Here is a 15,788-nt window from a genome sequence, read left to right as displayed (position 1 = left end):
TCTACCCTAATTGGCACCTTGCTTTAGTTTTGTTTTCCAGTTTGTGCTTTATAAAGTTTTGTTCTGGTAGACATAATTTGTGGTTTCCTTTGTTCACCAAGTCAATCTATTGTACTTTATTTTTGTTGGACTGTTTTGATTTTGCTTATGGGTGTATATGTATATGTGTATATTCAGTCACCCTTTTAATACTCATTATAAACCTCTGCCTCTACACTGGGCCTTTGAAGTTTTGTGGAGTTTTCCTTTTCTTCTTTTTCTCTTTCTTCTTTCGTATTTTTTCTTTTCTCTATTTTATAATTTTAATTTTTTAAACCTATTATACTTTTCTTCCTTTGTTTCCTTTCTTACTGTTCTTTTCCCCTTGCAGTTAATCTTCAATGGCTATAAATCGTCTTCATCTACCTCTATTTAACACTGCATAGCTACTCTTTCCTTCCTGTCTTTCTTTCCTTTCCTCTCAACATATTTGTTACTATTATTTTCATTCCTTTATTCCCCAAATGGCACCTTGCTTTAGTTTTGTTTTCCAGTTTGTGCTTTAGTTAGTGTTATTCTTAACTGGTAAATATAATCTTTGATTTCCCGTGTTCGCTGGGTCAATCTGTTGTACTTTATTTTTGTTGTACTGTTTTGACTTTGCTCATGGGTATATATGTATATTCCATTATTTTAAGTATCATTTGCCTGATTTTGTAACTGCCATTTGTCTGGGGTTCATCTTTGGTTTCTCATTTTGGATATTTGTTCTAATCTCACTTAATGCCACAACAAACCACTTATAGAATCTTCGTTTCTGACCAGAGATCAAGTCCTGTGCCTTTGGAGTGGGAGGACTGACTCCAAGACCCTAGACTACCAGAGAACTAACCCTAGGGAGTATCAAGTAGTGAGAACTCCCACAAAGGAAATCACCTGAATACAAGACCCAGCATCACCCAAACACCAGTAGCACCCTGCGCCTCATCTAAACAAACAAAACAAAAATATAATCATCAGCAGACAGGATTATCACCTCACTCAGCCTTGCCTATAAGAGGAATAACAAACAAACAAACAAAAATTCAGCACAAATCTCACCCTATATGAACTTACACAAACCACTAGACCAACCTTAGAGGTCAGAAACCAAAAGGTAGAAAGAATTCAACCTTGAAGCATGGGAAAACGAGACCTCAAGCACAATAAGTTAAAAAAAAAAAAAAATTAAACAGCAGAGAAATGCTACACAAATGAAGGAACAAACTAGAAACACAGAAGTCCAAATAAATGAAGAGGATATAGGCAACCACCTGAAAAAGAATTCAAAATAATGATAGTAAGATGATCAAAAACCTTGGAAACAAAATGGAGAAAATGCAAGAATCAATTAACAAAGACCTAGAAATAAAGAAGAAACATACAGAGACAAACAACACAATTACTGAAACTGAAAATACTCTAGAAGGAATCAATGGCAGAATATCTGAAGCAGAGGAATGAATCAGTGAGCTGGAAGATAAAATGGTGGAAATAACTTCTGAAGAGCAAAATAAAATAGACAAAATGAAAAGAACTGAGGACAGTCTCAGAGACCTCTGGGACCATATCACACGTTACCAACATTTGAATTACAGAGGTCCCAGAAGAAGAGAAAAAGAAAGGGTATGAGAAAATTTCTGAAGAGATTATAGTTGAAAATTTTCCCAACATGGAAAAGGAAATAATCAGTCAAGTCCAAGAGGCACAAAGAGTCCCATATAGGATAAACCCAAGGAGAAACATGCCAAGACACAAACTAATCAAACAAAGACTAGACACAAAGAATATTAAAAGCAGCAAGGGAGAAGCAACAAGTAATATATAAGGAAAACCCCATACGCTTAACAACAGCTGATCTTTCAGCAGAAACTGCAGGCCACAAGGAATGGCAGGATATATTTAAAGTAATGAAAGGGAAAAATCTACAACCAAGATTACTGTACCTGACAAGGACCTCATCCAAATTGATGGAGAAATAAAAAGCTTTTCAGACAAGCAAAAGTTAAGAGAATTCAGTCCCACCAAACCAGCTTTACAACAAATGTTAAATGGATTCATATAGTCAAGGAATACAAGAGAAGAAAAAAGATCTACAAGATCAACACCAAACAATTAAGAAAATGGCAACAGGAACATACTTATCAATAATTACTTTAAATGTAAATAGATTAAATGCTCCAACCAAAAGACACAAACTGGCTGAATGGATACAAAAGCAAGATCCATATATAGGCTGTCTACAAGAAACCCACTTCAGACCTAAGGACACATATAGACTGAAAGTGAGAGAATGGAAAAATATATTCCATGCAAATGGGAAGTAAAAGAAAGCTGGAGTAGCAATCATCATATTAGACAAAATAGACCATAAAATAAAGAGATAAGGAAGGACACTACATAATGATCAAGGGATCAATCCAACAAGAAGACATAACAATTGTAAAAATCTATGCACCCAACATAGGAGCACCTCAATACGTAAGACAAACACTAACAAACATAAAATGAGAAACTGACAGTAACACAATAATAGTAGGAGACTTTAACACCCCACTCACACCAATGGACAGATCATTAAAACAGAAAATTAATAAGGAAACACAAGTCTTAAATGATACATTAGATGAGATGGACCTCACTGATATCTTCAGGACAGTCCATCCAAATGCAGAAGAATACACCTTCTTCTCAAGTGCACATGGAACATTCTCCAGGATAGACCACATCTTGGGTCACAAATCACCTCAGTAAATTTAAGAAAATTGAAATCGTATCAAGCATCTTCTCCGACCACAATGCTATGAAACTAGATATCAATTACAAGAAAAAAGTGTAAGAAACACAAACACATGGAGATTAAACAACACATTTCTAAATGACCAACAGGTTCCTAAAGAAATCAAAAGGGAAATAAAAATATTTCTAGAAACAAATGACAATGAAAACACAACAACTCAAAACCTATGGGATGCACCAAAAGCAGTTCTAAGAGGGAAGTTTATAGCAATACAATCCTACCTCAAGAAACATGATACACCAAATAGACAACTTAACTTTACACCTAAACAACTGAAAACAGAAGAACAAAAAAACCCCCCAAAATTAGTAGAAGGAAAGAAATCATAAAGATCCCAGCAGAAATACATGACACAGAAGTGAAAGAAATAATAGTAAAGATTAATAAAACTAAAAGCTGGTTCTTTGCGAAGATAAACAAAATTGACAAACCTTTAGCCAGACTCATCAAGAACAAAAGAGAGAAGAATCCAATCAACAAAATTAGAAATGAAAAAGGAGAGGTTACAACAGACAATGCAGAAACACAAAGGTTAGAAGAGACTATTATGAACAACTATATGGCAATAAAATGGATAACCTGGAAGAAATGGACAGATTCTTGGAAAAGTTCAATCTTCCAAGACTGAACCAGGAAGAAACAGAAATTATGAACAACCCAACTGCAAGCACTGAAATTGAAGCTGTGATCAAAAATCTCCCAAAAAACAAAAGCCCAGGACCAGATGGCTTCACAGGAGAATTCTATCAAACATCTAGAGAAGAGTTAACGCCTATCCTTCTAAAACTCTTTCAAAAATTGCAGAGGAAGGAACACTTCCAAACTCATTCTACAAGGCCACCATCACCCTGATACCAAAACCAGACAAAGACAACACAAAAAAAGAAAACCATAGGCTGATATCACTGGTGAACATAGATGCAAAAATCCTCAACAAAATTTTAGCAAACAGAATTCAGCAACACATCAAAAGCTCATACACCATGATCAAGTTGGGTTTATTTCAGGGATGCAAGGATTCTTCAATATACGCAAATCAGCCAATGTGATACACCATATTAACAAATTGAAAGATAAAAACCGTATGATCATCTCAATAGATGCAGAAAAAGCCTTTGACAAAATTCAGCACACATTTATGATGAAAACTCTTCAAAAAATGGGCATAGAAGGAACCTACCTCAACATAGTAAAGGCCACATATATGACAAGCCTACAGCAAACATTATTCTCAATGGTGAGAAACTGAAAGCATTCCCCCTAAGACCAGGAACGAGATAAAAGTGCCCACTTTCGTCACTACTATTGAACATAGTTCTGGAATTCCTAGCTAAAGCAATCAGAGAAGGAAAAGAAATAAAAGGTATCCAGATCAGAAAAGAAGTAAAGCTCTCACTGTTTGCAGATGACATGATACTGTACATAAAAAACCCTAAAGATAGTATCAGAAAATTACTAGAGCTAATCAGTGAACTTAACAAAGTTGCAGGACATGAAATCAATACACAGAAACCACTTGCATTTCTATATACTAACAATGAAAAATCAGAAAGAGAAAGTAAGGAATCAAACCTATTCACCACCGCAACAAAAAGGAATTAAATATTTAGGAATAAACTTACCTAACAAGACAAAAGAAATGTACACAGAAAATTATAAGACACTGATGAAAACAAAGAACCCAATCAAGAAGTGGAAAAAGACCTAAACAGACATTTCTCCAAAGAAGACATACAGATGGCTAATAAACACATGAAAAGATGCTCAACATCACTCATTATTAGAGAAATGCAAATCAAAACCACAGTGAGATATCTCTTCACACCAGTCAGAATGGCCATCATCAAAAAGTCTACAAACAATAAACGTTGGAGAGGATGTGGAGAAAAGGGAATGCTCTTGCACTATTGGTGGGAATGTAAATTCATACAGCCACTATGGAAGACAGTATGGAGCTTCCTTAAAAAACTAGGAGTAAAACCACCATATGACCCAGCAATGCCCCTCCTAGGCATATACCGAGGAAACCAGCGTTGAAAAAGACACACGTATCCCATTGTTCACTGCAGCACTATTTACAATAGCTAGAACGTGGAAGCAACCGTCGTGGTACATACACACAATGGAATACTACTCAGCCATAAAAAGGAACCCATTTGAGTCAGTTCTGATGAGGTGGATGAACCTAGAAACTATTATACAGAGTGCAGTGAGTCAGAAAGAGAAAGATAAATATCGTATTCTAACACACATATACAGAATCTAGAAAAATGGTTCTGAAGAATTTATTTACAGGACAGCAATGGAGAAACAGACATAGAGAACAGACTTATGGATATGGGGAGAGGGGAGGAGAGGGTGAGATGTATGGAAAGAGAAACATGGAAACTTACATTACCATATGTAAAATAGATAGCCAACAGGAATTTGCTGTATGGCTCAGGAAACTCAAACAGGGGCTCTGTGTCAACCTAGAGGGGTGGGATGGGGAGGGAGATGGGAGAACTTCAAAAGGGAGGGGATATATGTACACCTATGGCTGATTCATGCTGCAGTTTAACAGAAAATAACAAAATTCTGTAAAGCAATTATCCTTCAATAAAAAAATAAATTAAAAAAAAAGTTCAGTAAGTACTAAGGTTTTTTTTTTTTTTTAATATATATGCAACATAATTCTTACCATTTTTGGTGACCAAAAATTGTTTGCCTGATGGTAGGTAAGCCTTCACTTTCAATTCTTCCCCTGTAGCCCTTTAAAAAGTGAAAAGCACCAAAATACAAAAAATATTTTAAAAGGCAAAAACAGAAGGTATCACATGTTAATCTCAACACCACACAACCCACACCCATCAGAAAACTATTTTAGGATTGCTTTAGGAAGGATCCAAAAAGTGATGTATGTTGGGGCAATGAAGAGCATAGCAATAATATAAAAGTGAAATGTATTTAAGTGAAATGTACTAAGAGACTGCAGACAGACCAAGAGGATTTGGATTAAATTAAAAAAAGAATAATATGGAAATATATTAAGCAACTATTATGTCTTCCTTCAAACAAAAATAATCTGAACTAGATTTTTAAGGTAGGGCTGATTGTAAGACCAAGAGGAGGCAGAAAAATAGCTGCATGATATTGCATAACAAAGTAGGTAGTTGACAAGATTCACATTCCTACTGCTGTATTAAAACTGGAACTCAGAGATAAGATGCTTTGAATCACCAGATGATAATGCTGAGAATAATAACGACAGAAATAAACAATAAAACCTTTTATTGAGTGCTTCCTGGTAGCTCAGTTCGTAAAGAATCTGCCTGCAGTGCAAAAGACCCAGGTTTGATCCCTGGGTTAGATCCCCTGGAGAAGGAAATGGCAACCCACTTCACTATCCTTGCCTGGAAAATCCCATGGACAGACGAGCCTGGTGGGCTACAGTTCATGGGGTTGCAAACAGTTGGGCAGGACTGAGCGACTAACACTTTCACTTTCTTTCTATTAAGTACAGGATCTAGAACTCCAACATGCATTATTTTCACATAATCCCCAGAAATCTAAGAAGTGAACAATGTTAACAGCCCCAGTTTATACGTTAAACAAAAGCTTAAAGAAGTCACGCTGCCCACAGTCACAAAACCAGAAGGTATAAAGAAGCCAGGATCAAGTCAAGTTACTCTGGGGCTTCTGCTCTTGAATACTGCGCCCTCTGTGGGTCGTCAGAGCCAGGTATAACATCTCTGATTTGGGGGGCTACTCTGGAATATCTCACTAAGAAATTTCTTCAAAGATTCTTTTGAGTTGACTCTTACTAGAACTGGTCAGAGCTGGGCTGGCATGTGGTATCTGTCACAAATATAAATGATTTGGAGTTCTGTTGCCTTAAGCTTCCATCTAAACTTCAAACCATAGATTTGAGCATAAGATAAAGCCAGGAAATGCCCCAAAACCATCTGTCAGGCTTCTAGGATTTTTTAGACCATTCCCAAGTGTCAAACTCAACAATGAAATGGTAATGCCTGAAGTTCTGAGGGAAGACGATATAATACAGTCACACTGGCACCTGTAAACATGAACATACAGCATAGAAATGGTCTACTTCTAGCACAGATTTAAAATAAATTGTTCCTCTAGCCCCAACAATTCAGTCAGAAGCATAGACACTGGAGTGTGATATAACTGAGGTCTAAGTTACAATAAAATTATTTCAACTATCATAATTCATGAAGTGGGAACTATAAATACTATCTGCTAAATGATGATTCTATCCATGGGTATCAACCCTTAAAACAATACTATAAATTATATAATTAGACAACTAAGGACTACAACAATCAAATCTGAATAAAGAAAATATACATCTATCACATATGTACTGAAGAAAATCCTTTAGTTCTTTTCTTACAAAATGACTATTATTTTAAATGTTATACCCCTATTTGACTTGAAATATATATATATTGATGTACTGTAGATCAGAATGTAGCTAAATATAGTTTTAACAATTTAGAAGGTGGGAAAAAGTCTAAATCTGAGAGCTTCTATGATATGAACACAATTTAATATATGGAACAGAAATACACACAGGAAACAGAAGACATAAAAATAAATGAACCTGACATTTCAGCCTTTCTTGGTACATAGGAAACAATGTTCAAGAAGTAAGAACTATTTTGGATGTATTAAAATATAAAAATTAAAGGTAACAGAATAGGCCACAGATGAAAGAGTTCCAACTGTGATTTTAAATAGTTTACTTAAGCTCTTTAGAAAACATTATCAATTAGAACCTTGTTAATTCTAAAATCCCTGCTCCCTAATCAAAACTCAACCTTTCAACTACAACTGAAAAAGTGTCACTGGGAAAAAAAAGGATGTAACAAGTTGAACCACTCATATCCAAACAAGATAATAATTCCAAACAATTCTAGCCTAATAAAACAGTGTGCCAGTATTGGGATCAATTTTTCAGCTACTGCCAGGTAGCTTTATCGTAAGTACTCAAAGTAATGAAATTAAATTTATTATTATTCAGATATTTTAAAGATACATTATGAGAACTGTTAAGCTGTTTAATTACTTTATAATTAAAAGAAAAGTTAATGAGAAAAATAAAAATTAGAAAAGTCTGTTACAGATAGATTTCCAATTAAGACTTCATTTGCTATCATGAATCTCTCAACTTTTGAGCTGAAATTCCTAAAAACGGGGAGAAACTTTTGAACCTCAAAGAAGGTCTTATGGTGAAGAAACATGAGATTCTGAAAAATTCTGTTTCTATTAATATCATAAAAAATTCAATACTTTTTAATTTGAAAAATAAGCTAATCAAAATTATTAAAATATTTGAAAATATTTTTAAAGACCTACCATAAGAACTGACCTAGACACTGTAAAGAAAGGGAATGCTGGCACAGGAAGGCACTGATCTCAAAAATGTCCATCTTTTGTGTTAGCAGAGCAAAACAAAACAAGTGTAAAGTTCAATTTTTCTTTATTTATTTCACTTTGAGTAATACTGGGGCACTATTTAAAAGAACAATCTACAAGAGGAAAATTAAACTGGTTATTCTAATTTTCATGCACCAATCTATTTTGTAAACTGCCATAATCATGAAATCGTACCTTTTATGAACTTTCTGTTCCTCAATCAAGAGTACTTACCATTGCCATGTTGGACAGTGGTGGACTAAGTGATCTCCAGCTGCCACAAACTATTCAAGATTTAGAAGAAATATGAAAAAAAGGAAAATTGAACATCACTGAATGTAAGGTGGCAGAATACCAAAGGGATCATCCTGTGTAATCTTGATACAAAATAATCAACTAAAATGCAAACAGCACCAACTTGCTCTACAGCCTGAAGATTTATTTTTGAATATGTATTAAAACTACAAATTTTAACAGTTCTATGATGTAAGAATAGTTTATTACCTCATAGTGTACAGTTTTTCTTCCTCATTTTTAAAAAAAATTTAAGTAATATATAATTGTGAAAGCTTTTTCACACTGTTAAAGCAATCATTAATAAAAGAGAGAAAAGTACTGCCAATCAATGGGGAAAAGTTAGAAGCTTTTGGATTGAATTGGAAAACAACAAGACAATTAAGAAACTGAATCCTAACAAATCTTGGACTTTTTGGTCAGGCTGAATATTGTACAAGTTTTTGTTTTTCTTCAAAAATGAAAAACAGACTCAGAAAGAAATAGTTTAACCTTCTGAAAATTCCCAGTATACGTGAGCATGGACTGATATTAATTGCAAGACAGAAATTCTGCTTATTCTTAAAAGCAGAAAATGAGTCTGTTAAGCGTAACTGCAGTGTCCTGACTCAAGCAATACACACACTTTCCCAATTCTATTTCACAACAATAGCTCTCACTTAAAATCATGTAGTGTTCACATGTTTATTACACAGCAAAAAAAATACATTATCTTTAGTCTTCTAATGCCTTTCTGAGAAAAGTATGTCTTTATGTGATATCCTATTTTAATTTGAGAGTAAAACTCTTAAGAATTCTGTGAATAACTTCTTCTAAGAAGACAGATAAACAAGATTTAACAGCATACTCCCAACAGCAACTTTACAAAATGTTTCTACTCTTTTATTTAAAGAATTTCTTGACTATTTAAAGTGATTAGGTAAAGACAAAAACCCAAGTTTTATGCATTTTGGGTCACTGCAACCAGATGCTACATAACAACTTGGTGGTTATCAGGAATTAATTCATCACTAACACAAAAGTATTAACAAAATGCAAGCAAAACAAAGAATTAAAAATTTTAAAATTCTTTAATGGTATTTCTTTGAGGTCACAAGACTCTAGTATTTATTCCCTAGCACCTCTGGTTACATCTATTGAAAAAATAACAAAAACACTAGAAGATAAGGAAAACTATAAAAGAACACAGCATCGCGATGATATTTAGTATATGGTATCTCTCGCTCTCATTAGCAGTGGCCATTATTTTTATTACCTGCTTCCTATGTTCAAATGAAAGATTCAAATTTCTAAATTCTCAGTACTGCTTACTCTTAGTGATTAAACACTGGATAACTCTAACAAGATGGAATTAATGTTAACATTCTGATAAGCAGCTTTATTCTTCATGCTATCCTTTATTACTAGTACTCGACTTACTCAAGCCATATACATGCTGTACATTAAAGTATTTTTAGTCCAAAAAGTACCATATTAATGCTTGTCCCTTGTTTTAAAAACAATACTTCCACATCTCTAAATGAAAACAAAAAGACAGCTAAATGCTGCCAGCCAGAAGCCCAGAAACAGTAAGAGAAAACAACTGAACAGATCAAATCAGTATAGCATTTCCATCAAACCAGTCAATCCTAAATGAAATCAATCCTGAATATTCATTGGAAGGACTGATGCTGAAACTCCAATACTCTGGCCACCTGAGCAAAGAGCTGACTCATTGAAAAAGACCCTGATGTTGGGAAAGATTGAGGGGAGGAGGAGAAGGGGGCGGCAGAGAATGAGATGGTTAGGTAACATCATTGACTCAAAGGACATGAGTTTAGTAAACTCTAGGAGACAGTTAAGGACAGGGAAGCCTGGAATGCTGCAGTTTATGGAGTCACAAAGAGTCAGACACGACTTAGCAACCCGACTTAGCAACCGAACAACAACAAAGCATTTTATGTCTTCTGATCTTCTTCCTCTAGGCTCATTCTAAACTAACTAAATCCTATAACTGTGCTCTATTCTCAATCCAGGATTATGTGGTTGGTACCCAACTGAGCTAGTTTTTGCTGTGCATTTGTTTAAAAAGGGGGAAATTTATAACTCACTTCATGATACAATTAAGTGCATTGTAGGAACAGTAGCTGTTTTAAAACAGCTTAATTCTATTCAATGACCACAGGCTTGCATCTCTAACTTCAGCTATCTTTTCATCCATGTCACTTTCACATAGAGGAGATAAAGCCGAAAAATACAAGAAAAACGGCATACATTGATCTCTGCTCTTTATTTTAGATACTGAGTTTTAAGACTCATATCTAAATTATATCTGGCAAGAACATTAATACTATCCTTAAGCTCAAAACTTAGTTTTACTTGGCATTCAAGATATTAAACTTATGATGTTTAAGGCAAACAGGTCCTTTAGAGAATGTCAAGCCAAAACTCCTCATCTTAAAATGAGGAAACAAGTAAAGTAATTAGCCCCCAACTAAAATAAATAAATTTATAAAATAAAAAAATTAAAAAATAAAAAAAATGAGGAAACATGAGGCCTGTGCCTGGATAGCTTGATTTGGCCAAGTCAGAACAGGAGAAATCAGAGAAACGGGTCTAGAAGGCAGGTCTTCCAAGTTTTGTCAGTACCACTATGTGTCTTCACTAAAAATAAAGACAATTTTAGATAAAATTGTCGGTTCAGCACACCATTCTTTGAACTTAAAAAGGATTTGGGACTGAAGAGATTGCATCACAACTGAAAACTGAAAAATCAGTTAATTCTTTGACTTCAGGTCTTGGAATTTACAACATGATCATGTAACACGGCTCATTTCAAAATGTTTCTTTCAAAACAGTGAGTTAAGTTCCACTGCCAATGACTGGTACTTTTAATGAGAGCTAAAGGTGAAGGTTAAAGAAATTATTTGCCATTCATTAACAATAAAAAATAAATGTGATGTAATTGTAACTACTCATAAAACTAAAGTCCAAAAGGATTTTTAGACCAGAGTTTATTTCTCTGAAGACAACAAAATAAATTATCTAAAGGAAAAAGAAAACCTTTATTACATAGGTTTGATGAACAAGCAAAATGATTCCTCAAAACATAATTCTATGTTAAAAGTTCAATAAAACACAATTGGTCTATAAAAGAACCATGAGTTTCAGCATTAAGCAGATTCATTATTGTATGGTTAGTAGAAAAAGTGAAAGAATGGTGAAAAAAATCAGTGTTAAGTGTGTAGCAATAAAATATGTAACCTGAATACTGATAGAAAACTTAATATCCAAGTATCAAGCCAAAGTTTCCAAATGGAAAGCCATGAATACTCATGTTTGGTGTAGAAAGAATCAAGACGTAACAAATATCCGAGTCCAATGCACAGTTCAATATAATACAAATATGATTGAAGGATAAATGACTACAGGAGTCTTTTCCATTTCTTCTCCCACCCTCATTTTTAAATAAAGAGGAACTATAGAAAAATATGAGAAATGACAAACTGGGAGGGAAGTTACATTTTCTTTTATGGGAAGTAGAAACCCTTACAAGATTGCTAATACAGTCAATAGGATCTAATTTTACTCAAATCAAGATCAAATTTCAAGATGTTTTCTTATAAAGCAAAAAAGTCGCCCAGTTTTCTGTAACTGTAGAATATAACAGCTTTATAATATCTTCAATACTCACCTCTTCTGGGGTGATAACCCCTGTTTCCTTAAACTTTGATTCCTAAAAAGAGTAAAAAGAGTAACAGTATTACACTATCTCTCACTTTCAATTGAAAAAACATTTGTGGGCAACTATTTGCCTAGCACCCATCTAGGTAATGGAATGTGCAAAAAAAGAATCTGTCACTGGTACCTGACCTCAGGATTATGTAGCAGAGGAAACTGACATGAAAATAATTAAAATACAGTGTGATCAATACTACATTAGAGCAAAGCTCTTTGGAAAAACATTCAAAGGTTTATACAAACACTAAACCTCAAAATAATTTTGTAAAATGACCAAATATTATTTTACAAGACAGTAAAAATATCTTAAGATGTTTAGACATCTTACAATTCAGCCAATTTCTCACTGAAATTGGGTAATATTAGAAACCAAATCTAGGAGTCCTAAACCATTTAATACTTTCCCATTATTCTCATGTCCACCAAGATAGTATACACTATACTCTCCCTAAAGCAAGGATGTTACTTACCAAATTTTTCTAAAGTTTAAGTTTTACATAAGATTCTATGGTAGAAATCTACAAAAATGAAGATCCATTTATGAACATTACTGATTCAAAAAATACCAAATAATATATACTAAGCACTATTTGAGTAATAGGGACATAGAGTGAAAAAAATAGACGAATTCATCCTTGTCTTCATAAGAAGTTTAAACTCTAGTGCAGGGAGAAAAGCCAAATGGTAATCAATACCAGAAAGAAAAATAAGGCAGAGACGATACTAGTGGGGGTGGAAAGAGAGAGATGGTTATTTCAAATAGGATGGTGAGGGAACAAAGACTTCACTGATGGGTGACTATACAGTAGAGACATAAAGAAAAGAAAACAGCCAAATGCTGAAGAGCATTTCAGAGCAAATGCAAAACCCAAGGCAAGAAGGTTGGTTTTTTTTTGAGAGCTCTTGATAGATAATATAGAGGTTAGACTGGCTTTTAAGCAAAAGTGAGCAAGAGGTTTTGCTTAAAAACCAGTAGTAGTTGAGATAGGACCCTTTATCAAACCAGTATGGGCTTCCCTGGCAGCTCAGTGTTAAAGAATCTGCCTGCCAATGCAGGAGACTCCAGTTCAATTCCTAGGTCAGCAAGATCGCCTGTAGTAGGAAATGGCAACCCAATCCAGTATTCTTGGCTGGGAAATCCCACAGACAGAGAGCCTGGCGGGCTAAAGGCCATGAGGTCGCAAAACCGTCGGAAGCAACTTCAAGACTAAACAAAAACCACAAAACAAGTATAGGCTTGAAGATCCCTGTAAGGACTTTGGCTTTCACTATACATATGCCTTTCAAACCACGATTTTTCTTAACTTTTACTTCCTAAGAGAAATCATTCTTTCTTTCCCAGGAATTTAGTTTTTTCTCCTTGCCTTCCCATGTCTAGTAGGAAACTATCAACACAAGAATTAGTTTTGTAAACAAGGAAGTTTGCACAGGGAAGAACAAGAAGAGGGTCATTAATTCTTTTTTCCTTATTACTAAAACTACATACTAAGAAGCTAACACATTTTTTCAGTTTGGTGAACAAGTAGAACGCTTCCTAAAAACATAATCTTCTGTTGTAAGTTCAATAAAATACAACTGGTCAATAAAATAGCAGCTTCATGTTTAAGAGGTCTTTTTATCTTGCTCCTCTCTCCCTGAAACTAAAAAGTTTTAATAAGCATGTATTATTTAAATGCTGTATGCCTAGTTAGACATGTTTCTGAAGAGATGGCACAATATGCAAAAGAATCACTTGATTCAATGTCAAAATCATTTTCAATTTCAAAATAGACTGAATAATCTTAATTAGGATGGGTTTCACACTAAATCAGAGGAGGCAATGGCACCCCACTCCAGTACTCTTGCCTGGAAAATCCCATGGACGGAGGAGCCTGGTAAACAAACATAGGCATAGCAAGTGTTGGAGTTCTCTTTTATAAATTTTTTAAAAACTTGGCCCAACAAGGTATAATTTTAAACAATTCTTAGAAATAAGTATTTAAAAACACAGGATTAACATTTCCCATTGTCCTGGAAAGGGTGTAAAGTAAAATTTTAAAATACCAGAGTAACTTCTTGAATAAAGAGGAACCATTTCCAAGGGTATTTCATCCCCACGCTAAGAAATGTAGAATTTTAATTGAAAACTTACAGAAAAAGACACTTAAGCAAGAAATCCTTATTCATTTCCTTTTCATCATTGCTCGCTTTACAAAAAGGAAAAAAAAAGTTGCAATAACAACAAAAAAACTACCCTGAAAGTTATAAAAGAAAAACTCGAATGCACTTCGACAAATTTATCTTTGAAAATAAGAAATCAGTCACCGGTTTAATAAGTAATGTGTCACAATTTTTACTTTTAAAATGCTGTTATTGCCAATGTAAAATAAAATTATGTATTTAGAATGGTCAGGTTGCTCACGTCCAGGATGAATTAGTTTCAGCTATTTTAAAACCAGAAAAAGGGGGGCTTTGCCTGTAGACTGGGTTCAGTGGTACTGAAAAAAAATGTTGCAAATTTCACCTTGCTCTTTTGAAATCTAACAAAGCTGCGACCTCATTCACAACTATTTCAAACTCCTAATTATAAGAAACTTACTATGAAATTTCAAAGAAAAAAATGACATGTCATTTTAGTAACAAACACTGATTTATTTAAGATAATAATCCTTCTTTTAAAAGTTCAAAAGATTTCCGATGTTACGATTTAACGTTCTCAAACCCACATAGCTGCGGACCACCTTCTAACGCAAGGTACCCAACAGGGGCTGAGTTCCGACGGGAGTAGCCAAGAGTACAGACCCACGGAGCGTCGCTGCGAGAATAGATTAAGACCGCGGTAGGGGGCTGCACCTTTTCCCGCGTACTACCCTCACTAGCTGGCTACACCGCTCCCCGCCGGACACCACAGTGACACCCCGGCGCCAGGTCCTCGGTCCCTGCAGAGCCAAGCGTGTGCCTGCCAGCCCCTCTCACGGCCGGCTTACCTTGAGGACCGGGGTCAGGTACTCAGCCACTTCCAGTGCCTTTCCCTTCACCGTGTTAATCACATTCTGCATCCTGGGGCCGGAGGGGCGGCCGGCCCCGCGAAGGAGTGGAAGGGCAGCCGGGGCAGGGAACGGGAGTCAGAAAATGTCCCCGCTGATGCCGATTGGCCTCAGCACCCGGCCGGCGGCACGCGAGGGGACGGGTCGCGACGGGACGGACGGGACGAGGGGGAGGGGCGGCCGGCGCGGCGCGCGAGGGCAGGGCGCGCGCTCCTCTCGCCCCAGGCAGCGCGCCACAGGCCCGGCCCAGCTATCACCTGGCCGCGAGGGAGGGCGACGGGGCCGAGCTGGCGGGGAGAAGCAGGCGCACGCGCACCCCCCGCCCTCTGGGGAGCTGTCTTCTCCAGCAGGCTTCACTCGCGCCCCTTCCGGATTCCCCTTCTTCCTCTCACTCTCTCGCCGTAGCTCCGCCGCCACCTGGGCCTCACGTGACACAGGACTCTTCCCGACACGTGACGCGAGAAAGGCCGCGCTGGGGCGGGATCAGGTCGCTTCTCCCCTCCCTGCGG

General features: G+C 36.1%; 2 protein-coding genes across 17 annotated transcripts in view; one reads left to right on the top strand and one right to left on the bottom strand.

Moving 5' to 3' along the window:
* ATG3 (autophagy related 3) overlaps positions 1-15,788 on the bottom strand; it is a 36,606-nt gene that overhangs the window by 17,236 nt on the left and 3,582 nt on the right. For 4 of the 11 annotated variants that reach the window (XM_081542221.1, XM_081542199.1, XM_081542210.1 and 1 more), the window contains exons 1-4: positions 15,220-15,688; positions 12,207-12,248; positions 8,470-8,523; positions 5,499-5,561 (exon numbers count right to left, since the gene is read on the bottom strand). In XM_081542221.1, the coding sequence (XP_081398347.1) occupies positions 5,499-5,561; positions 8,470-8,482 (76 nt within the window). In that variant the 5' untranslated portion in view covers positions 8,483-8,523; positions 12,207-12,248; positions 15,220-15,688. Of the gene's footprint in view, positions 1-5,498; positions 5,570-8,469; positions 8,524-12,206; positions 12,249-15,219; positions 15,689-15,788 lie in introns of those variants that run through there. The other 7 variants (XM_081542182.1, XM_081542162.1, XM_081542172.1 and 4 more) reach the window with 2 other exon arrangements.
* The window catches only part of SLC35A5 (solute carrier family 35 member A5), a 35,260-nt gene continuing 25,878 nt past the window's right edge, over positions 6,407-15,788 (top strand). For 2 of the 6 annotated variants that reach the window (XM_081542097.1, XM_081542051.1), the window contains exons 1-2: positions 6,407-6,538; positions 14,998-15,237. The gene's annotated coding sequence lies outside the window, so the exon portion shown is untranslated. Of the gene's footprint in view, positions 6,539-14,997; positions 15,238-15,446; positions 15,767-15,788 lie in introns of those variants that run through there. The other 4 variants (XM_081542119.1, XM_081542079.1, XM_081542108.1 and 1 more) reach the window with 2 other exon arrangements.

Source organism: Giraffa tippelskirchi, chromosome 2 (genome assembly GCF_054371585.1).
Source record: "Giraffa tippelskirchi isolate mGirTip1 chromosome 2, T2T-mGirTip1v1.2.pri, whole genome shotgun sequence".
Classification (NCBI taxonomy): Eukaryota; Metazoa; Chordata; class Mammalia; order Artiodactyla; family Giraffidae; genus Giraffa; species Giraffa tippelskirchi.
The sequence above is the reverse complement of the archived record's forward strand: the minus strand, read 5'-3'. Positions and strand labels throughout refer to the sequence as shown.